The sequence below is a fragment of the Oryctolagus cuniculus genome, chromosome 6 (assembly GCF_051225735.1).
Source record: "Oryctolagus cuniculus isolate XC-2025 breed Fujian yellow rabbit chromosome 6, ASM5122573v1, whole genome shotgun sequence".
NCBI lineage: Eukaryota > Metazoa > Chordata > Mammalia > Lagomorpha > Leporidae > Oryctolagus > Oryctolagus cuniculus.
The window spans coordinates 138,221,993-138,245,385 of NC_142872.1; the positions used below are offsets into that span (position 1 = coordinate 138,221,993).

Consider the following 23,393-nt stretch of genomic DNA (forward strand, 5'->3'; position numbering starts at 1 on the left):
ATTTTAATGAACCAAAGCACTTCACTTAGTGTACCATCCTAAAACCAAATGATTTTCAACTTTATACATCATAGTTAAAAATATACACCTGTAATTTACTGTCTACAAAAATCAGTGTCAATTTGCAATCTGGATTTATATTACCTTAGAATTAATCCAATTAATGTGTAGGCAAATTTCCAGCTTACCTCATCAAAATAAAAAAAAAAATACTTCATTTTGTTTGAAAGGAGTAGAGCGAGAGAAAAAGAGAGAAATAGGGAGAGAAAGAGAGCGAGAGTAAGAGACAAGAGAGATATTCCATCTGCTGGTTTACTGCCCAAATGCCTAAAATAGCCAGCATGTGGCCAGGCCAAAGTCAAAAGTCAAGAATATAATTTTGGGTCTCCCACATGGGTGGCAGAGGCAAAAATACACTAGCCATCACCTGCTGCATTCCAGAATACACATGAGAAGGAAGCCAGTGTTGGAAGCAGAGCCAGGAATCAAAACCAGGCACTCTGATATGGGATGGAGGTATTCTGCTCTGCCAAACAACTGCGGCTCTTAGGTTTTTAGAATTTAAACTTATTGTTTTATGTATTTAGATTGTTTTGTGTATATATTTCTGAACATAATGTTAATATCATAATTTCTAAAAGACACTGATTTTCCAAGTATTACCTGAACAATGAGGTTGTGATCCACTCCAATGGCCATTTAATTGGCAAGTCCTTGATGACTGGCCTAGAAGGGAACGCTTTCCTGTGCAGGAATAGTGAACAGTAGACCCAAAAGTATACTTCTCGCCGGACAGGACTGCATTAGGAGGAACGCCAGGGTGTCCACAGTCAATCACTACAATACATAATTATTGAATATAAAATTTTTTTATATCTCCTATCGAACAACCTGAACCAAATTGTTTATGAAATGACATATAATAAATTAGAAGTAAATTTTCTGCTTCAACATCTAAAACCTATAGAATCAAATATTATCATGATTAAATTAGATTTCTAAAAATAAAATGGAATTTGTAGTTATAGGAGCTATTCTGTTAATGCACTTATCCTGAGGTTGAGTACAACAGAAATATTAGAAGGCTAACATAAAAATGATTAATTATAACAAGTCTGTACATAGTGTGAGTGGTAAGTATGAGTCCATTTGTATTTGATTGAAGTGTGTATATGCCTGGACCAGATGTACAAGTCAGAGAGATAAGTGACACTAAATATGGAAAAAGGAAGTCATGTAAGATTCAAAGTGAGGCCATTCATATTAGTTAAGATATGGTATCAACCCAGATGTCCATCAACTGACCAACTGTTGAATAAATAAAATGTACAGATATATACATTATGAAAAATTACTCAATCATAAAAATGAATTAAATCTTGTCTTTTGCAGCAAAATGAATGCAATGGGAAACCATTATGCTTATTGAAATAATCCAGTATCAAAAATCAAATATTATATGTTTTTCTGATACGTGAAATTTAATATGCAATATAAGAGAATATATAAGAATAAAGTAGACTTTTGTGATATGGTTGTCATTCTTAGCCCTTATTTATACTCCTGTGAACTGTTGTCTTCCTACTTTTTATTTGTTGAATATTATGGTTAGTGGTGAATCAAGCCTCTGAATATAGAGTGGATTAAGATTATGTCTCTGCAAAAAAACAATGAAAGGAAGAAAGGGGAGGGAGGGAGAATAATTGAAGGGGGTAAGGAAGGGTGGTTGTATTCTTGGAACTTAACCTATAGAATGAGTGAAATTTGTTCTCTTTTTTATTATAAAAAAAAGAAAAAAGTATATAGAAATTGAAAGGGAAGAAATTTGAGAGTAAACAGATGGTGTGCAGATGAATCTGTGATTACTAATCTAATTAATGGATAGTCTAGAATCATTCTATTTCAAACTGTTAATGAATAAATTGTGCTGTGCAAAGAAATTACTCAGTGGTTTGTCAATCAATACACTGCTAGGAGTAGCAGAATCAGAATCAATAAATTGTAGGATATTCCTTAGAAGCAAAAGGTAGACTGGGAATTTAACGTGTGCTCTCTATCAGCTGCACTGGACTATCACATATCTCTAAAGTGTCAAACAGCACATAAGAACAGTACATAAGAACACATGAACTTAATGAAACATTTGAGTACTTAGCTCACAACGAAGAAGAGTGACAGGAAATCACGCAAAAAGTATGTGAGAACTAAAGAACTTAAGTCTTACATATCTTACAAAGAGATTTTTTAACTTTAATGTTACAGTTATACAAGACCAAGGAAGAGAATTATTCAAACAATTCAACTCCTATCTCTCTCTCCTTCTCTCTTCCTTTCTCTCTCTCTCTCTCTTTCTCTCTCTCTCTGTGTATGTGTGTCTCCATGTGTACCCAGAGCAAGCAGGGTATTGAATTCACTCTTTTTCATTTACTGGCCCACTCTCCCTGAACAATGCTCTCATGTGTAGGTGTGTGTTTGTGGGGAGCAAACCGGACTAGACTGTTACTGGAATTAAGACTTATTCTATGCATCTGCTCTCCCACAATATGGCGCTGGGAGAGAAGTAAACAGCTTCCGCACAGCTGCCTCCAGTTCAACCAATTAACTGTAGGACTTGCTCCTGATTGGAGAGCAGCGTACTCGGCGTGTGGGCAGCCGAGTTGGGATTGGCGGAGGAGGACTATAAAGGAGGAGAGAGACGGCATGCACCAGGAACATCTATGGGGAACATCTAAGGGAACCCGTGCAGCCCCCGAGAGAGCCGGCCGGCGGTGTGCCGCTCCCCTGCGGAAGTGGGGAATGCGGCCAGGGGGAACTGCCCTTCCACGGAGGTGGAAGGGATAGTAGCCAACCCGGGAAGAACCAGCAGCAAACCCGGGGAGGGCCGAGCAGACGAAAGAACAGCGCAGGGTCCTGTGTCGTTCCTCCACGAAGAGGGGGAGCGACATGTGTTTTTCTCACCTTTTGAATAAAATGTATCACTTTCAAAAAAAGCACAATTATAGTTGTGTATTAAAGGAAGTAAATACACTTTAATAAGTAGGCTAATTTTATAAATTATTTACATGGAATCTGAAATTTTATAGATACAGCAAAAAGTTTTGTGATTTCATTAACACATGAATTTTGACACAAAATTCATAAAAGCACACCTCATTAATGTAAAGGAAATACTTCTGAATAACATGATAATAAAAAATTTATAAAATTTAGTACAACCAAAAACTTTTTGTAAATAATTTCTTTATGGGCAATTTCTATCTTCCCAGTTCTACTTTTCTTTCCTGTAAGGTTTAAGATTCATCCACACTCAATTTCAGGTCCATCAATTAGCTAAATTCCTAGAGTTCATATTTACTTCTTTATGTCTTTACAAAATTTGAAAAAATTTTGCTAATTTTTTTTTCACTATAAACATTAGTTACATGCATTTTGCTATAATTTATTTATACTTTACAACTTCTAACAAAACATACAACTAAAACAAAGTCATTAAGTAGTTGTTGATTTGAAAGATGATGTTTATTAACATCTATATATAGCAAATATTTTAGGTCAACAGGTTTTCAATAAACTTTTTTTCTAAAGTCTCAGGCATTCTGAAACTCTGATGGATGTTTACATTGAAACTAATTTGGTTATTAATAAAATTTCAAATGCTAGTACAAAATAAAAGCACCAGTAACCTCTTCTGGGATGAGTACACAAAATGCCTTATTTTCATAAATGATCAACTTTCAAAACCCAAGAATTATACATTAATTTAAACATTGATATGCATGATATGGGGAAGTTTGATTTCTAAATAATAAATCAATAAAGCTAATATACTTCCTTCTATATATAGCTCTAGAAATTTTACAAAGACAGTAAACATACATATTGCTTCATTGATCTGTTTTTAAGGAACAATTCACATTATCTACTTACTGATACATTCTGGTAAAGGTTTGTCCCACTGTCCGTTTGGCTGGCATATCAAAACTGAAGATCCAAATAAGAAATAACCTGGATTGCAATCATAGAATACCACAGTGCCATAGGTGAAATTCCCATGTTCTATTTTACTTTCTCTTTTGGAATTGGCTGGAATTCCAGGATCAGAACAGTTGACCACTAAACAAGAGATAAGTTTTATGAGCTATATTTGGAATATATATCCATAGAGATTTTTATTATAAATCCATAAACCTAATCTCAAATGTAAATTTAATCAAATAAATCAAAGATTCCTAGAATTAATTTATAGACTATCTTGATAATGGATTGAAATTTGAATGGTTTGTTGGAAAGAGAAAAATGGAAAAAAGTTTTGACAATCTCTTTGAACAACAGCAGCTCAATAAATACTATATTGTGTACAAATTTAGAGAATGAGAGCTTTTAATCCATACTTGTACCATTAAAACATAGAAAGTGTTACTTGGTTATCTTTTATCAGACAATATAAAGTATATTCTACTTTTTGCAAGTCAAATATCACCAGAGAATTCTCTTTAATCTGTTTCTATAGAGAAAATAAAGCCTTGATCCAAGTATCATGGTAATTCATGCCTCAAACATAGTTATCTGAAACTGATGAAGTTCTATTAATTATAAAGCAAATTCTAAGTAAATATGTTCTCGTTGACTTAATATGCAATACAATGTGTTTACAAGATTTTTAAAAAAGTAAGTGGAGATTAAATCTGCCAGTTTTCAAAAAATTATAAAAATTAAGAAAATGGAACAAATTGCTATGAGATAACTTCGATATTCAAGCTTTTTGCTTTATTGGCTAAAAACTTTATACTGTTTTACCCAAGCTGTTTCAAATGTTATTTACACAGATACATTATTACTATGACTCATTAGAATACAGTTAAGTCTTTTACCTTTGCACACAGGAGGAGGATGGCTCCACTGTCTGTTGGCCTGGCATTGTGCCTTTGTTGGTCCTTGCATAAGATACCCAATATTGCAAGAAAATGTTACTACATCATTAAAGTTGAATCCATTTCCACTTGTTCTTCCATAAATTGGACTACCAGGGTGACCACAGCTAACAGCTAATAGCATTGGAAAGTGGAGGAGAGCATAAAACAGAAGAATATTTCATTAGCAGTTATCACATGACAATTATACTTAATCATTTCAAACAAAGTAGAAACTGATACTGGTGTTTGTCTCTGATTTGTTCACCCAAACTCGTTCAGGAGTTTCACACCCTTTCCTATTATTTTCTTCACCTCTTGTACTTGAAAATTTAATGCAATTTTCTTCAGAAATTATGTTCTTAGTTAAATGTTTTATTCAGTCTTTTAAAGCTATGGACCTATAAGAAATTTTATGTAGTTCTGGCTTTCCTCAAACACTATATTTCTATCAACTGCTGTATTATGTCATCTAATACTAGTAATCAGACAACTGCAGTAATATTGCTTCATAATTGGGCACAGTAAAAAAAATAACATAGTCACTTTGAATATTTTTTTGGAATGACCCAAGAGCAATTATTTTTCAGCTTCATTGTTAATGTCAACCTATTCATTTGGAAATTTAACTGTATTTTATTCTTATTTAAAATGATCAATAACAAAACCAGTTTTACCTCAAGGGCTAATTCTCACTTATAGTCTCAATTATTCACAAGAAAAAACAGTAAAATTAGTTGGCTATCCTGGAATATAAATGAAAGACAAAAGATCTATGGCAGACTCAAGCAGAATATTGCTCTTGTTAAATCATCAGACAACCTGTGTGTGTGTGTGTGTGTGTGTGTAGAGAAGTTATTTTAATTCCTAACTGAATGGTCTTTTATCCCATTATCTCAACACTCAAAACATTATCCATGAAATTAGGAGTTCAATAAATTTCAGTTACTTAAATAAAAATGTGACAATGACAGAATTGATAAATAGATAAAATCTGTCACACATTATATATTTCCTGTGAACATACAATGAAATTCATATATACTATTTTACTGAAGTCACCAAAATATCTTTTGCATAATCTTATAGCATGACAAATAAAACATATTCATAGTATTTATCTTAACTTACTGTCAAAATATTAATAGAAATGTCAATAATTGGAGAAAGAAATTACTATGAGCTAATAATAAGAAGTACATGAATAAATGACTGTAAGGTACAAAGATAGATCATGATCTGAAATACTGCATGTTTCTGGGAATTTACTGGAGCAAGACAATGTTATACATTTATCATTATTTAACTAGATTACCAGTTTGGGAATATAAAAACTTATCTCCAGTGATAAACTAACACCATACATATAGGAAGAGACCCACCCCAGACTACAAAGCACAGCAAGTATATTTCAGGACTTATAACTAAAAGGGATTGTTTGAAATAAATTTTAATATTCATGTGCCTATTCATAAATTAAAATATCACATGGGTATTTGTTGAACTGGTGAAAATTCTAGTAAAACAACTCTAAAATTATCTATACTCATGCACTTTTATGAATCTAGAAACAGTGGAGGGATCAGCTTATTGTGCAGCAGGGGAAGCTGCCACTTGGGATGCCAACATATCATAGCAGAGTGGCTAGTTCAAGTCCCTGATGCTCTGTTTCAGATCCAGTTTTCTGCTTATGTGCCTTAGAAAACAGAGGATGATGGCCCATACCACTGGATTCCTGCCACCCACATGAGACCTGGGCTGAGTTCGAGGTTCCTGGCTTTGGCCTGGCCCACCTCTGGCTATTGTGGCCATTTGGATGTGAAACAGAAGATGAAAAATCTCTCTCTCTCTCTCTCTCTCTCTCCCTCTCTCATTCCCTCTATGTTATTTTGTATTTCAAAAAAAATCTTTAAAAATAAATAAAAATACTAGAAATTGCCCTTAATATAAAATTTCCAATAATTTTTAAACTATTCCAAATACTCACTTATGAAAACATACATAGCTATACTGTGTAAATATAATCTTGATATATTGAAAAGTACAATGGATTTTAAAGTAAAACAATTCATAACGACAAATACTTGAAAATCTTCAATTATATGTCAGAGATTTATGCCCCAGAGAGATGAAATTAGCAGCATCAGTTCATGTAACAGTGGAACTGAAATGAGCACAATGGTTCTTCATGTCATGCCTGATAATTTCCCCTCCATTAACTGTACTTGTACTTTATCAATATATGATTTTGATGTGATAGCTATAGCATTATAATTATCAGAAAAAAATCCAAGGCATTTTCCATTATTAAATGCTTTGTGACATTATATAACAACAATGCTGTTACTTTTACACCATGATCTCATTTTATTTAAACCCTTATAATTAAAAATCTGCTGGGGTAGTAGGCATTTAGCCTAGTGCTTAAGGTACTGGATAAGATGCTTATATCATAAGTTGGAATACTTGGGCTCCATGCCTGTGTCAGTTTTATGACTCCTGCTTCCTGCTAATGCAAATGCTAGAGGCAGCAGTAATGGCTTCAAGTAATTGGCCTCCTGCCATTCATATTGGAAACTTAAAGTGAATTCCTGTTTTGTGGGAATGGGGGAATGAACCAGTAAAAGAAAGCTCTATTTCACACACAAAAAAAATTAAAAAATCTAAAAAACAAGAGAATGTATCTTTTGTAACTGATATTTATTTTTAAATATTCATTTGTATTAAAGACTGGAAAAGCTGAATTCAATATCTTGTTTTTATGATAATATATAAATGACAAATATTCTAATAATTACTTCAACTTTCTTGTGAATAGTTTTTTTAATATTTATTTATATATTTTGAAACCGTTACAAAGAGAGAGGAAAAACAGAGAGGTCTTCCATATGCTGGTTCACTACACGCATAGCAGCAATGGCTGGGTTTGGGCCAGGGTAATGCCAGGAGCTTCATCTGGGTTTCCCACATGGACTGCAGGAGCCCAAACACTTAGGCTATCTTCGGCAGAAGAGGGCTTTCCCAGGCTATTAGAAGGGAGCTGGATAGGAAGTGGAGTGGCTGGGATGCGAACCTGTGATCATATGGGATGCTGGTGTTGCAGGAGGAAGCTTTAACCACTGTGCCACAATCCTGATCCTGTGGAGATTTTTTTTAAATTTTATTCATTTGTAAGGCAGAGTTATAGAAAGGCAGAGGGAGGGAGAAAGGGCAGAAGGGAGAGGGAGAGGGAGAGGGAGAGGGAGAGAAGAGAGGAGAAGAGAGGAGAAGAGAGGAGAAGAGAGGAGAAGAGAGGAGAAGAGAGGAGAAGAGAGGAGAGGAGAGGAGAGGAGAGGAGAGGAGAGGAGAGGAGAGGAGAGGAGAGGAGAAGAGAAGGTCTTCTGTCTCTTGGATCTCTCCCCAGATGGCTGCAACAGAGATGCGCCAATCTGGTCAGGATCCAGGAGCTTCTTCTAGTTCTCCCACATGGGTGCAAGGGCCCAAGGACTTGGGCCATCTTCCTCTGCTTTCCCATGCCATAACAGAGATCAGAAGCGGAGCAGCCGAAACTTGAACCAGCACCCATATGGTATGATGACACTGCAGGCACCAGCTTTACTGACTACGTCTCAGAGGCAGCCCAAAGGGGATAGTTTTATATGGTTTTGAACACACCCCACTTTAATGGCTATTGCATAATAGTATAAAAGAATGGACTGTGGAAATTTAGTCTATGCTGTCTTCTATCTAGCTGTAATCATTTATATATATTTATCTTTCCTGAGAAAAAAATAATTACTTATCATGAGTTCATGAGACCATAGGTTGCTAATTTCTTTTGCCATGCTTACTTACGCACACAGGATGGGAGTTGACCAGACCAGTTGTGATCCTGCTGACATATTCTCACTGAAGAACCAATCAATCGAAAACCAGGATTACACTGATATACGACTGTGTCTCTGTATCCATAATTTTCTCCAATGACTTGACCATTCACAATGAGTTCTGGAATTCCACAATGACCCGCTGAAATGGGTCAAAAAGTAATATTGATAATATTGTAATTTGTTTCATGCTTGTACTTATATATATAAGCAACACTACTAAACTTTTAATGTTCACCTAAAAGTATGCCAAAAATAATTCAAACATAATTATATGACAAAATGATAACTTTAAGATATTTAGATATTTAGCAAAATACCAACTATTTGGAATTGTAAGAAAACATGACTTCTAATGACACTTGGATCTAGAAGAAATTATAAAATCTCTCAATATTTATAAAAATTTATCATAATATATCAGTTTGAAAAATTCAAATCAAGTAATGTAAACTGAGATCATTAAATGCTTTTATTAGAAAAAATAAAATTAAATTAACATTATTCTAATTCTACTGTAAAATAGGAAAAAGAACGAAATAAAGAAGGAAAAAATAACGTCAAAGCAATTAGACAGGAGGAAAGTTTTAAGACAATAGGAAAATCAAGGAAATAAGAAACAGAAACAACAGAGAACATTAACTTAGATAAAAATATTTATTTAAAAATAGCAACCAAATTGTCTAACCCCTAGCTAACATTATCAACACAAAATGGAGAACAAAATTATCCCTAACAGGAGTGAATGAAATGCTATTACTACACGGTCCACAGGAATTAAAAAGACAATAGATTATTAAGAACAGTTTTATGCCAATATATTTTAAAAATTCAGAAGGAAATGACAATTCCTAGAAAATTAAAACTTACTGAAAGCTAACACACAATAAAACAGAAAATATGAATAGTCCTTCATTAATTTAAGCCTTTGAGTTCTTAAAAACAAGCCCACATAAGACACTCAAGAACAGACGATTTCACTGATAAATTTAAACATTAAAGAAAAAAGAAAACATCCATCTTACACGATATCTTTTAGAAAACAGATGAAGGAAAAAAAATTACTTCCTAATGTATATTATGAAACAACCATAGCCCCAACAGCAAAACATGAAAAACACACATGTAAAATACGAATGCCCTTCATGGACAGAGTTAAACTCCTTAACGAAACTTTATAAAATCGTTCTAGCAACACATATAAATGACAATACAACAAGAGTATATGGTTTTTAATCCAGAAATGAAAAGTTTAATATGGAAAAATCAGTCACTACAATATACCATATTAACAGAAAAAAGATGAGCAAAATCAGTATGGTTATTTCTATAAATGCAGAAAAAAGCATATGATAAAATGTAGTGCTTATTTGTTACAAAAGCTAACAATAAATATGGAAACTTTCACAATCTAATAAGATGTGTTAAGAAAATTTTCTAGCTGATATATGTACCAGTGAAATATTCAATGCTTTCCTCCTGTTATGAAACAAGACAAAAATGTGGACTCTATTTCTTTTTAACATGGTTCTACTGGTCCTATCCAGTGTAAAATATTAATAAAAAAAAAAGGGCATTTTTCTGCACAGCTGTTAAAATTCCTCTTGGAACCCACATATCCCATATTAGAGTGACTGGGTTGAAATGCTGATTCTGCTTCCAATTCTAGCTTCTTGCCAATGTGCACTGTGGGAAATAGCAGCATAGCAGTGTAACCTGCTACCTGCAGTGCCAGCATCCCATTTAGGTGCTGGTTCCAGTCCTGGCTGCTATACTTATGATTCAGCTCCCTGCTGTTATGCCTGAGAAAGCAGTAGAGGATGGACCAAGTGTTTGGGCCCCCACTCCCACTCCTGACTCCTGGCTTCAACATACCCTAGCCCAGGTCATTATGGCCATTTGGGGAGTAAAACAGCAGATGAAAGATCTCTCTCTCTCTCTGTAACTCTGCCTTTCAAGTAAATAAAACAAATCTTAAAAAAAAAAAAAAAAACAAATTCAGAAGACTTCATACATGATTTCAAGGAAAAAAGATAATAAAATATTTTCATTAAATAGTGGCAAATATAATCCTGGAAAATATTAAGTCCCAGTTACATGACAGAGTACATTTTAAAAAAATTAATGAGCAACCACTGATATCAAAGTAAAATCTAAAGCTGCAAAGCCTCTAGAAGAAAACATTACAGAAAATCTGTGTCTTAAAGCTGAGTAAATATTTTACAAACAAGATGTAAAAAGTATAAAAAGCAATAACCAGAAAGAAAAGCAAAGAAAAAAGATAGCCTTTGCATAAATTGAAAATTCCTACTGGTTAAAAGACTCTATTATGAATAGGTAAGTCACATACTAGGAGAAAATATTCATCAGATACACAATGAAGGCTTTGTAACCAGAATATGTAAAGGAATTCTATAGTTTATAATTGCATATAAGGTCTTTCAAAGAAGGAGAGATCCAAGATGGCTGAATAGAAAATTTATGTACTGATTCTGACCACAGGAAGATAACCGAAGAAAAGGGGAGGTAAAGCACTTCCAGGGAACACTTGAAGAGAAATTTGCAATGCAAATTATTAAAAAGGAGAGAGTTGCATGGAGCAGTGGGGGCAGTACAATCACTGTCAGTGACTTCAGCAGCTAGGTGCTGGAGGTAACACCATCTTCTTGGAGCAGCACCAGGCAACCAGCAGGTAGCCATTTTTAATAAGAGGAGAAGAGGTTGCTATGGTCCAGATATGGACTGGCTGAATGGATTAAGAAAACAAGATGCATCTTTTTGCTGCCTAAAAGAAACACACTTCACAAACAAAGCTACACGCAGACTGAAAGTGAAAAGACAGAAAAAAATATCCTATGCTAACAGAAAGCAAAAATGAGAAGGAATAACCATCCTAACATCAGACAAAATAGCATTTAAGACAAAAACTGTTAAACGAGACAAAGAAGCACATTATATTCATTAAGTGATGAATCAACAGGAAGATGTGACTATCAAAAATGTATATGTGCCCAGTATCAGGGCATCTGGATATTTAAAAGCAATGTTAATGGATCTAAAGGGAGACATAGGCTCCAATACAATAATGGGGGACTTCAACACTTCATTTTTTTAAAGATTTATTTATTTATTTGATAGGGCAGAGTTACAGATAGGCAGAGGTAGAGAGAGATAGAGAGGTCTTCCATCCACTGTTTTATTCCCTAGATGTTCGCAATAGCCAGAGCTATGCCAATCCCAAGCCAGGAGCTTCCTCCTGGCCTCCCACACAGGTGAAGGGGCCCAAGGACTTGGGACATCCTCTGCTGCTTTCCTAGGTCATCATAGAGAGCTGGATTGGAAGTTGAGTATCCGTGACTCCAACTGGCGCCCATATGGGATGCTGGCACTGCAGGTGGCAGCTATACCTGCTATGCCACAGAGCCATCCCTGGTATTTTGTATTTAAATGTCACATTGTAACTCATAAATACCTACACATATTTTTGTTGTTATTACTTTAATTGGTTTTAAACAGGGTATATTTTTGGCTATAAAAGGTTAGCAATTAACAAAAATATTGGGATAAAACCCCAGGTAGTAACTTTAATAACCAAATATAACTCTAATCCAAAGATTGTTTTTTTAATTTTAATTTTAATTTAGCAAATTCAATGTGGTTTGTAGATATAATTTTAAGAACATAATTATATTCCCATCCTTGTATTCTTCATTAAAAATGGGAAAAATCCAAAAAAGATCTTTCACCATTCCACAATGGAAATTTACAAATAAATAATAAATTTATAAAACTTCTCAAAATCAATAGTCATCAAGATAATACAAACTAAAATTTTATGCTGGGAGAATGTGAGATTAGACTGTGGGGAGCAACCGAGACTAGACTAAATTACTGGAACTGCTAGGACTAATTCTATGCATCTGATCTCCCAGCATATGGCACTGAGAAGGAGTAAACAACTTCCACACAGCTGCCTCACCAGTTTGACTGATAAGCTGCAGGAACTGATTCTGCTCCTGATTGGAGGAGAGCAGCGTGCTTGGTGTGTGGGTAGCAGAGTTGGGATTGGTGGAAGAGGACTATAAAGGAGGAGAGAAACAATATGCACCGGGAAACATCTGAGGAACATCTGAGCAGCCCCTGAGAGAGCCGGCCTGCTCCTCTGCGGAGGCGGGGAGGGGGGGCAGCAGCTAACCGGGGATGGCGTCGTTCCTCCGCAAGTGAGGGAATGGCAGCTAACCCGGGAAGGGCCGGGCAAAGAGAACAGCGCAGGGTCCGGTGTCGTTCCTCTGCGAATGGGGGAGCGACATCAGACCTTTCCCAGATATTCTATTCTTGTGTGCTCAAGAGATATGAATGCATATGTTCATAGCAATTTTATTCATATAGTCCCAAACTAAGCAGAGCTCATGTGTTCAGTAAAAGAATCCTGAAGTGTATTCACACTATGGAAATCTATCCAACAATACAAAGAACAATCAAAGATACACACAATATGAATGAAAGAGAACAAAAGAAGTCAGGAGCGTGTAATCCAAGATTCCATTCCATGATTTCTAGAACAGAATTAACAGATGGTGAAAAAAATCAGTTATTGCCTTAGATTGGGGGTAGAGAGTTGTTGGTTGTCTATGAAGTGTTGTGAGGAAATTTTCTGAGGTACTTTATAGTGGGATAGTTACACATGTGTACACACTTTTCAAAATATAACTTTATATTTCTTTGATACACAGGTGTATATATTTTTCAAAACACATCTAAGACAGCATTTATGACATGTATTTCACTGTATTTAGATTTTGCTACAGAAATAAGAGGAAACAAACCATAAACAAATATTAAGCTCTAGATAGTAAAATCTACATAGAAAAGTTTAGCAATGAAGTATACTGATTACTGTAATTTCAAAATGAATAAAAACAAATTAATGGCTTGATAAAAGCTTGGAAAGATGGACAGATGTGTAATAAGCAAATATGAGATAAATTAATTATAGACTCTAGGTTGTAGAATATGAATGTTACCTGTTAATTCTTCCAATTAAGTATAATAATAAAATGTTGGGGTTGGAAATACATCTACTACATGCAGACAAATAATAAATATATTCTAGTGGACATCCTAAGCCACAAGTGTCTAGAGCTACAAAGGTAAGTTGATAATAACCAAATCTTTAAGGTCAATTTTGAGCATAAAATTCTAAGATTTGCTTGTTTTACAGTTTTACTTTTCCCCTACCATCTTCCTTTTGGAATTATATTAGACGTCAACACTGTTCTTTCTATATTGGTTTCACAGTCTTAGAGGCAATATTTTCTTATAAGTATTCCTACAGTTCCATATCTTTTATGAAAACAAAACCAACATTTTAAATTAAAAATCAATGTTTTAAATAAGTAAAAAATCACTCACTACCTATAATATTAAATAAATAACTTATAATGTAAAGTAACAGTTCATCAGAGCATATGGCAATTAAAGATAGTATTTTTAATTCAGTTTACATTTAAATATATATTTTTAATTTCATAGATAAATAGCCATCTGTAATTAAAATTAGCATAATAAAATCAGTGAAGAACTATTAAAATATTATATTGGATTATTTTTAAAATATTTATTCATTTACTGAAAGAAATACAGAGAGAGAGAGAGAGAGAGACAGAGGGAACCAACAGGTCTCCACATGCTGGCTGCAGTGACCAGGACTGGGCCAGCAGGAGCCAGGAGCTTTGTCCAGGTCTCCATGTGGGGACAGGGGTTCAGGCACTTAGGCCAACTTCTGCTGCTTCCCCAGGCATATCAGTAGGGAGCTGTATCGGGAGTGGAGTAGCTGGGACATGAACCGGCACCTATATGTGTTTCAGGCACTATAGATGGTGGCTAAATCTGCAGTGCCACAGCGCCCCTGTATTTGATTATTTACGCACATATTAACACATAATGATTTGACTTATTTGCTATTTTCTTTTTATGTAATAGTCTTATAGCATTCAAATAACTGGTCTTATTAGGAAATGGCTATAACTAGGTTTCCAAATATATCTATAAACAAATGTAGTTGAGGCAGGAAAAAGAAGGAATTTTGACCGGAAGTTTTAGTTATGTCATTTTAGGTTTCAAATAATGGTTATTTTGCCATGAATATTTTTACATTGAAATATGTGATTTAAATTGGTATTTACTTTTCTTCCAATGTATCATTTTAATAGTGAATTTATTGACATAAAAATTATACAAATGCTTCAATACCCTAGTCACAATCACCAAGTTTTAAATTAGTAAACAAAAAGAGCATACCTTCTACCCAAGAGACAAAGAGATTCACCAATTTCCATTATTATCTAATTCAATATGTGCTGTCATATAAGGGAATTATTTTGGAGAAAAATAAGGCATAAATCATACCATTCTTTTAAAATAAAGAAATTATGAAATATTTGAATAAAGAGGTGCAGCATAAACCTTACTGGTTTTTTTCATAATAAAAGAGGAATAAAAAGAATGAAGTAGTTCAATTTCTTCTGTTCACAATGAATTCAGAGAACCCTAAGGGAAATAATTGCATTTGCCTAAAATGAGGTTCAAAAATTAGGTTTCAGATAGAAAATTGTTTTACATATGTTGAAATCTTGTGAAAGAAAAATGAAGAATTATATGTAGGTACATTTTTTTCTTCTTAAATTATTACCTTAAGCAAATAGGTGAAAGGAGAATTAACTATGGATTAGAATGCATTAACTGCTACAGCGATTAATCCAGTACAGTATGCAGATATACAATTTTCAGCAATTAGTTTTCACCTTTTTATTTTCAGCATGCCTGGAAGGAAATGTGTCTGTTCTTAATGACATAAGGTTCTCAACAGAAATACCAGTTGATTAAGAGTTATCTGTTTTAGATTTTCTATCATGAGCTATTTTTAAAATTAAAGCATTTAATTGTTTTTAGCATCCTTACAGGAATGACTTAAGTTACCATCTCATATTAGGGAAAAAGATCTGCCTCTTTCCCAGAGTGTGAAGGGATATGAGAAGGGGGAATAAAATTGATGAAAAATCCCTACCTAGGCATCTGGTTTCAGATCCACTCCAAAGACCAGAGGAAAGGCATTCCCGCACAGCTGAGCCCACAAGCATGAATCCTGAATCACAGGTAAAGATTGCTGTAGAGCCATATGATGTCTGAGTTCCAATCTTATTTCCGTTTGGAGGTGTAGGTAGCTCTCCACAAGAAATAACTTAAAAATAATAAATAAGTTTAAAAAAAAAACCCTAAAGATATAGTTAAAATGTACTTACAACAAAACCATGCTTCTGACATTTTGGGTTCCCTGTCATTTGATGTATTTACAATTGAAATCTATAAAACTTGTCTGAATGAGTGTAAAAGTGTAGAGAAAAGAAATGACATAATTTAAAATTATTCTTCTTTGTGTTCTCATAAAATCTTCTATGGAGTTCTTTTCTTAGTAATTTTTTTCTTGGCCAATCTAGTATTATTGAAAGAAAAACCATAAGATTAAAAAGAAGATAATTAGTACAAAAGTGACGATGGGCAAGTTCTTTGACTTAACTATACCAATTTTTCCTCATATCTAAACAAAAATAAAGAGCTTTCCATGAAAAATATTTGATTTTTACAAGATTCATTAGATATAATTGTTTTTCACAAATTTGAAGGCTTAAAAAACGAAGAAAGATTAACTGACTTGCTAAATTGTTTAGAACCTAGGTCTTATGACTCCTCCACACTTAAAGGGTTTAAATGAGATATCATTGTTGTGGGGAGCAACTCGGACTATACTGTTACTGGAATTAAGACTTATTCTATGCATCTGCTCTCCCACAATGTGGCGCTGGGAGAGGAGCGTACAGCTTCTACCCAGCTGCCCCTTACCAACTTGATAAGCTGCAAGAGCCGCTCCTGATTGGAGGAGAGCAGTGTACTCGGCGTGTGGGTAGCAGAGTTGGGATTGGAAGAGGACTATAAAGGAGGAGAGAGACAACATGCACCAGGAACACCTAAGGGGAACATCTGAGGGAACACCTGTGCAGCCCCCGAGAGAGCCGGCCGGTGGTGTGCCGCTCCCCTGCGGAAGTGGGGAAAGTGGCCAGGGGGAACCGCCCTTCCACGGAGGTGGAAGGGACAGTAGCCAACCCGGGAAGAACCAGCAGCAAACCCGGGGAGGGCCGAGCAGACGAAAGAACAGCGCAGGGTCCTGTGTCGTTCCTCCACGAAGAGGGGGAGCGACATAATGGTGCCGTGACTCGGATATGAAGCCTAGGCAGGGCTTAGTGTTGCTCCTCCACGAAGAGGGGGAGCGACAATTGTAGAATAAAAACCCTAAAATATAATGTTTATTGAGTGCTTTTACTTTACTACTATTAGTGCTTTTGCATATGTAATTCTCAAAACAAATCTCTGAGGTAAGTGTAGCATTATTTGAATGGTATATACAAAAAGGTAGGCATGGAGAATTTAAATAACTTTCATAAGTTTCCAGAGCCTATAATTTCTTAAATCAAGATTTAAATCGAACTTTCTAACTCTAGAGTCCACCACTTAAGCATCAGCATAGGGTACTTCATTTTGGTTCTAGCTGTGACTTTCATTGCTAAGCTTTAAACAGCTATTAAATAGACATACAGAAATTTTATAAACTTTAAATAGTTTAGAAAATCTAAACTAATCTAAACTAAATCTAAACACATTTCTAATGCTACCTCATTGTTGCTCTAAAGTGTTTGGAAAAGGAGTAACTCAAGAAATCAAATAGCCAAAGATAGCTCATGAAATAAGGTTAGCAGAGTTCATACTTACTTTGGCAATATGGTCTTTCATTTCTCCAACTCCAGGTACCGTTAGGAAGACATTCGATAGAAGCAGGACCTAATCCATGATAACCAGGGTCACAGCTGAAAACTACCTTGGTTTTGTATTCATAATGAGAGCCATTCACAATTCTCCATCTTCCATGTTCCAAGGTAAAGGAATTGATGCTTGGACAAGTAACAACTACACAAAATCAAGAATATAATGTTCATAAGTCAGTCATGTCTTTTCTGTCTTTAACCCTATCTCATCTCAACACCATCCTTCGCATCTCCACTGCCTTAATCACTCCACTATTGTGCCGTACTCCATCTTTTAGAATCTATTATCTGCTTCTTGTTAATATTTTCTATTGCCCAAACTTAATGGTAGTCCTGGGAGTTTCTTGAACATATTCTGAGTATCGATATATATTATTTACTTACATAGAATTGCAATTACTGCCATACTTCTACACACTTATTTCTTTAGATGCTTTGGAAGAACTATATCATAATGATATTTTTATGAGAACGACCTTTTTATGCAAGAGCTGTGATATAAAATTTGACTAATTCAAAATTTGCTCAAATAAGTAGAAGCATTATTAGACACTTGTAGTAAGATTGCATATAATTTATAGAGCCTCATTTTAAATAAAATCACAGCTAAATTTAAATATCAGTACCAAATAGGAAGAAATAATTGAAGCAAAAAAATCTCCCTATTTAAAGAAGCATTTCCATTTCTTTTGTTGTTGCTTTAACAGAATTAATGTATTTTATCATTATATAATATTAATTAACTGCTTAAAGTAATGATAGTAATGGGGAATACAAGTGTAAATAACCTGAAGAATACTGACAAAAGTAAAAAATATGGATAATTGAAGCAATATCATTTATCCTTATGAAAGAGCTGATAGCTAATAACAGAAACAAACTAAGAATCTATCATATAATGAAGGATAAAAAATGTGGCACATATAAAAATTATACTATTGGCCAGAATAAATGATCTTGTCATTTGTAACAACATAGATGGAACTGGACATCATTATGCTCACTGAAATAAACCAGGAACAGAAAGATAAACACATATTACTCATATGTGGAATCTAAAAAAAGTTGAGATTAGAATGGTGGTTAGCAGAAACTGGAGAAAAACGGGGGAGGGAAGAATGAATAAAGGTTGATTAAAGTGCACTGTTAAGGTTAGATAAGGAAAACATTCGTGGGTTTCGTTGCATAGAAGGGTGATGATAGATGATAATAATGTTTTTTTTTCCTAATACTAGGAGAAAGGGTTTGGAATATTTTCACCACAAAGAAAGGATAAAAGTTTGAGAAAATAAATAGGTTTACTCCTATGTGAATATTATAAGATATATGTATGTATCAAAACATCATAGTCACACATGAATATGTATAAATGTAATATATTAATTAAATTTTTACAACTCAAAGTTGAATGCATTATAAATATAATTTTATTAATGAAAACTAAAAAACACTTCAAATTAACTGTATTAAAAACAGATGACATGTATAAAGTTAATTGAAAATATCAGTTAAAAAAATAAGAGTGGGAATAGGAGAGGGATGAGGAAAAGGGGTGGGAGACTGGGTGGGAGAGCAGGTACAGTGGGAAGAATCACTGTGTCCCTAAAGTTGTAATTATGAAGTGTATGAAGTTTGTATTCCTTAAATAAAAGGTTTCTAGGAAAAAAAACTATAAAAACATATTACATATTTTTAAAAAATAAACAGAACTTTGTTATTTATAATGAAAAGCAGTATTGATATATATATATATATCCTGGATTTTCCTAAAATGAATGTAAAGTCCTTATTCTTTCTTTTCTACAGCTTCATACTGTAAGAGAGTTTAATTAACTTCTTTTATTTCCCTCTTAGACATGATACTTCATTAACAGATTAGTTTTAAAAATTCAACAGTATATAAAATTTCAAATCATATAAAAATAAGTGATGAAATTTCCTCAGTACACATACCAACACAGCGAGGGGTCTTGTTATGATTACTCCATGTTCCATCTGATTGGCATACAGCAGTAGTAAGTTCCTTGGATGACAATCTATACCCATCATTACAAAAATAGGTAACTCTAGTCCCCACCAAGTAGTCTGTGGTAAGTATCCCTCCATTTGTTGGAGCTTTAGGAATTCCACAAGAAATTGCTAGAATAAAGACATATACAGAATGTCATAGAAACAGAAAATGCTTCGTTTATTAGATGAGTCTGCTAAACTGTGAAACACGAAAAGTATTTAGTGTTTTATCAAACTTGCTGGAACAATTTCAGAAGTCCTTACAAACAAAGCATTTATGAATCATAACTTCTGAATAATTTGTTTTAAACTCTTTTTGAATAATGTTTAAATTGGTGAATCCACATATGGTTAATACTTTATTTTGTGGTTTCATACTTAGTTTCTTGTCATCATATACATATCTATCAGCATTCATATAGATTATATGAGGTTGCAAGTTAGGCAATATGTATCCTGTACTAATGCGTGATTGTACCACTACATAGCAATTTGGGTTAGTTCAATTTCACAGGTAATAATTAAAGAATAAAAAGGAAGCAGTAATCAATATTCATCAATTTTTGGCCAACAATTAAACAATTTTGTTTTATCTGGAAGCCAGCTATTTTTTATTTCATGTAAAATGTATGTGCATGGATAGTGTCTATAGAGTATTGTGTTCACTGGACATATTTAATAAATATAAGGATAAGAATTATTATCTTATAACCTAGTTAGGATCTTCCTGAATTTCACTGATGCGTCTTTTTTTTTTAAGATTTTACTTAATTATTTGAGAGGTGGAGTTAAAAACAGTGAGACACAGAGACAGAGAGAAAGGTCTTCCTTCCCTTGGTTTGCTCCCCAAATGGCGGAAACAGCTGGAGCCATGCCCATCTGAAGCCAGGAGCCAGGAGCTTCTTCCAGGTCTCCCATGCAGGTGCAGGGGCCCAAGGGCTTGGGCCATCTTCTACTGCTTTCCCAGGCCATAGCAGAGAGCTGGATTGGAAGAGGGACAGCCGGGACTAGAACCAGCGCCCATATGGGATGCTGGTGCCGCAGGCAGGGGATTAAACTACTGCACCACAGCGCTGCCCCCCTTTGATGTGTCTTGAAGTCCAGTCTCCCCTCCCCCACAAAGCGAAGTGAGGAGCCAGGTGCTTCTCCTGGTCTCCCATGCAGGTGAAGGGTCCAAGCACTTGGGTCATCCTCCACTGCACTCCCGGGGGCCACAGCAGAGAGCTGGACTGGAAGATGAGCAACGGGGACAGAATCCAGTGCCCTGACTGGGTCTAGAACCCAGAGTGCCAGCACCGCAGGCAGAGGATTAGCCTATTGAGCCGCGGCGCCAGCCTTTTTTTTTTTTTTTTTTTTTTTGATATCCAGGTTCTTACAAAGAAAACATGTAAGATTTAGTTTCTTCATCTCTGCCCTACAAACACAATTTGCCTTTCAAGAAAGAAATATATATATATATATATAATATTTCAAAGAACTATCTGGCTGTAAACTCCAATAAAATGACATTATTGTATTTTTATACATCATTCTCAGTGAGTTTATGCACATTTCTGCAGAAAGATTAATGTATTTGTGTACGCATGTTGTACAAGAATCAACTAGAGTTAGTATTACATGAACTTTATAAAAATCATATGGTTTTGGAATTCTGAAATACATCTGGTCTAAGAAGTTACATTTAAAGGATTCTAGACTTAACATTTTAGTCATAGCAAAGGAAGTAACAGAAGGATATAAATTTAAATTGAATACTATATTTTGTTCTATTCACCCATCTCCATTTCATTCTAAAATTATTTTCTACTTCTCATCTAAAACCTACTATTTAGGTGTTTAATTTTAATTAATTCATATGAATTGAATATAAAGTGAATAACCTTAATAAAATTTATATGAAATTGTCAAAACCAAGTGACAGACTCTACTGCTGAATAGTTTGATCATTTATAATTTGCCAACCTACAAATTATGAATGAAAAGTAGTATAAATTACATAAATACTATCATATAATTATGTTATTATCCCTGCTTTCTTATGACAAACCCTCTAAAATAATGTTTCAAAAACAAATGGTTCCCTGATTTTCTTAAAGCCACATTTATATTTTCACTTAGGACCTGGGAATTTGAACAAAGCCATCTTTCCACTACAATACCACCAAAGATAATGCATGTACTAATTCTTAAAAAAATTAGTTATATACTATTTGGGTAGGATAGACTCATCCTGAATCAAAGTAAAAAATAAATATAATTAAATAGTATAAGTTCCACATATATGTTCAGTATAAAATGGTCACATTTTAGAACTTTAAAAAGCATTCTAAAATGACAGGACAACTACTGTGTCTATGGTTGTTTACAATTCAACTCCTCAGCTAAAAGACAAAAACAAAAGAAAACAAATCCAGTTCTGCAGAATCATCTTCACTGAGTGGGTGTCAAAGAGGCTTCTCTACAGAAAACACAGCTGAAAAGTAAGGCAGGGAATACAGAGTGACTGCTTCTATCTAACACTATACAATACTCAGTTGTACAGTGGATGGAGCTGGTTCAATTCTTGAAGGAGGAAAATCAATATATGGTTACTTGAGGTATAGAAAAAGAATGACAACACCGAACCAAATCCAAATAGAGAGAGTTGACTAAATTTTCTACCTATAACGTGCTCTCAATGTATAACTACAGTTCCAAGTGAATACATGTGAGGACATAAGGAAACAGAAGGCAAGAAGAAAAATGAATGAAGAATGTAACAAATTTGGTACCAAATTCACATTATGTGAATAGTTCTTCCTAATGACATAGAATAATCTCCCTTTAATTGGATGTCTCCAAATAGGTCATATCCAACAAATATTTTGTAACTTTTTAAAAATTTTGATGTATTTGAAAGACAAAGACAGGAAAAGACAAATGAGAGTGAGAGCGAGAGCTAGAGAGAGAGAGAGAATGGTTCCCATCTGCTGGCTCACTCCCCAGATGCTTGCAATGGGAATTAGGGTGCCAAGAACTCAATTAAAATTTCCCAAATGGTTGTCAGGAATCCAAATACTTGACAACACTGCTGCCAGAAGCCAGAGCCAAAGAGGGCACTGAATCCATGCACTCTGGAATGGGAGGTGGGCATCTCAATTATCAGGCCAAATGCTAAGTTTAAAATTTTAATTGATATCTTTTACCATTTTTTGTTAATTTCAGTTTCTTCTAAAAATTAGATGATAGATAAGACATTATTTATCAACTCAGAGTGTTCTGTATTTTTTAATGTGAGGGTTCAAAGTTGCTATGGACCTCTACATGCTGGGTAGAATAAAAATAATATAAAACTATGCTTCATATTGATAAAGTAATGGAATAAACAAAATATTTGAAAAAATTTCAAGATCATTGAGATTAGTTTTGTAATTGTTGTCCAATTTGCCTTTACGACTATAGCCTACATAGCTGCTTGAACTATGTTTAAAAACAAGTCCTCAAAACAAGCTCTAAAATGTGCCTTTACTGGCTAATAGGCTTCTTGTTCTGTTTGTTATAGCATAATGATTTAGTGCTCATACAGTGCCTTTCCTTTTCTATCAAAATACAAAGGAGAATGAAAAGCATCACTGTTGGGTTTGAAGAATGAAAAAAAAATGACAAGTGGTTGGTTACATTTTTCTTTTTGTTTTTCTGAGTGTGTAGCTTTGTATACTGAGAGTGTACTCTTCCAAGTACTTGCCCTTCTT

At 34.4% G+C, this 23,393-nt stretch overlaps 1 protein-coding gene across 3 annotated transcripts in view; it reads right to left on the reverse strand.

Annotated features, from left to right (window-relative positions):
• The window catches only part of CSMD3 (CUB and Sushi multiple domains 3), a 1,281,859-nt gene that overhangs the window by 53,589 nt on the left and 1,204,877 nt on the right, over window positions 1-23,393 (reverse strand). For all 3 annotated transcript variants that reach the window (XM_051844770.3, XM_051844772.3, XM_051844771.3), the window contains 7 exons: window positions 19,606-19,791; window positions 17,600-17,794; window positions 15,843-16,016; window positions 8,745-8,918; window positions 4,872-5,045; window positions 3,928-4,113; window positions 664-837 (listed from right to left, as the gene is read on the reverse strand). In XM_051844770.3, coding sequence (XP_051700730.2) covers window positions 664-837; window positions 3,928-4,113; window positions 4,872-5,045; window positions 8,745-8,918; window positions 15,843-16,016; window positions 17,600-17,794; window positions 19,606-19,791 — 1,263 coding nt within the window. The remainder of the gene's footprint in view (window positions 1-663; window positions 838-3,927; window positions 4,114-4,871; window positions 5,046-8,744; window positions 8,919-15,842; window positions 16,017-17,599; window positions 17,795-19,605; window positions 19,792-23,393) is intronic.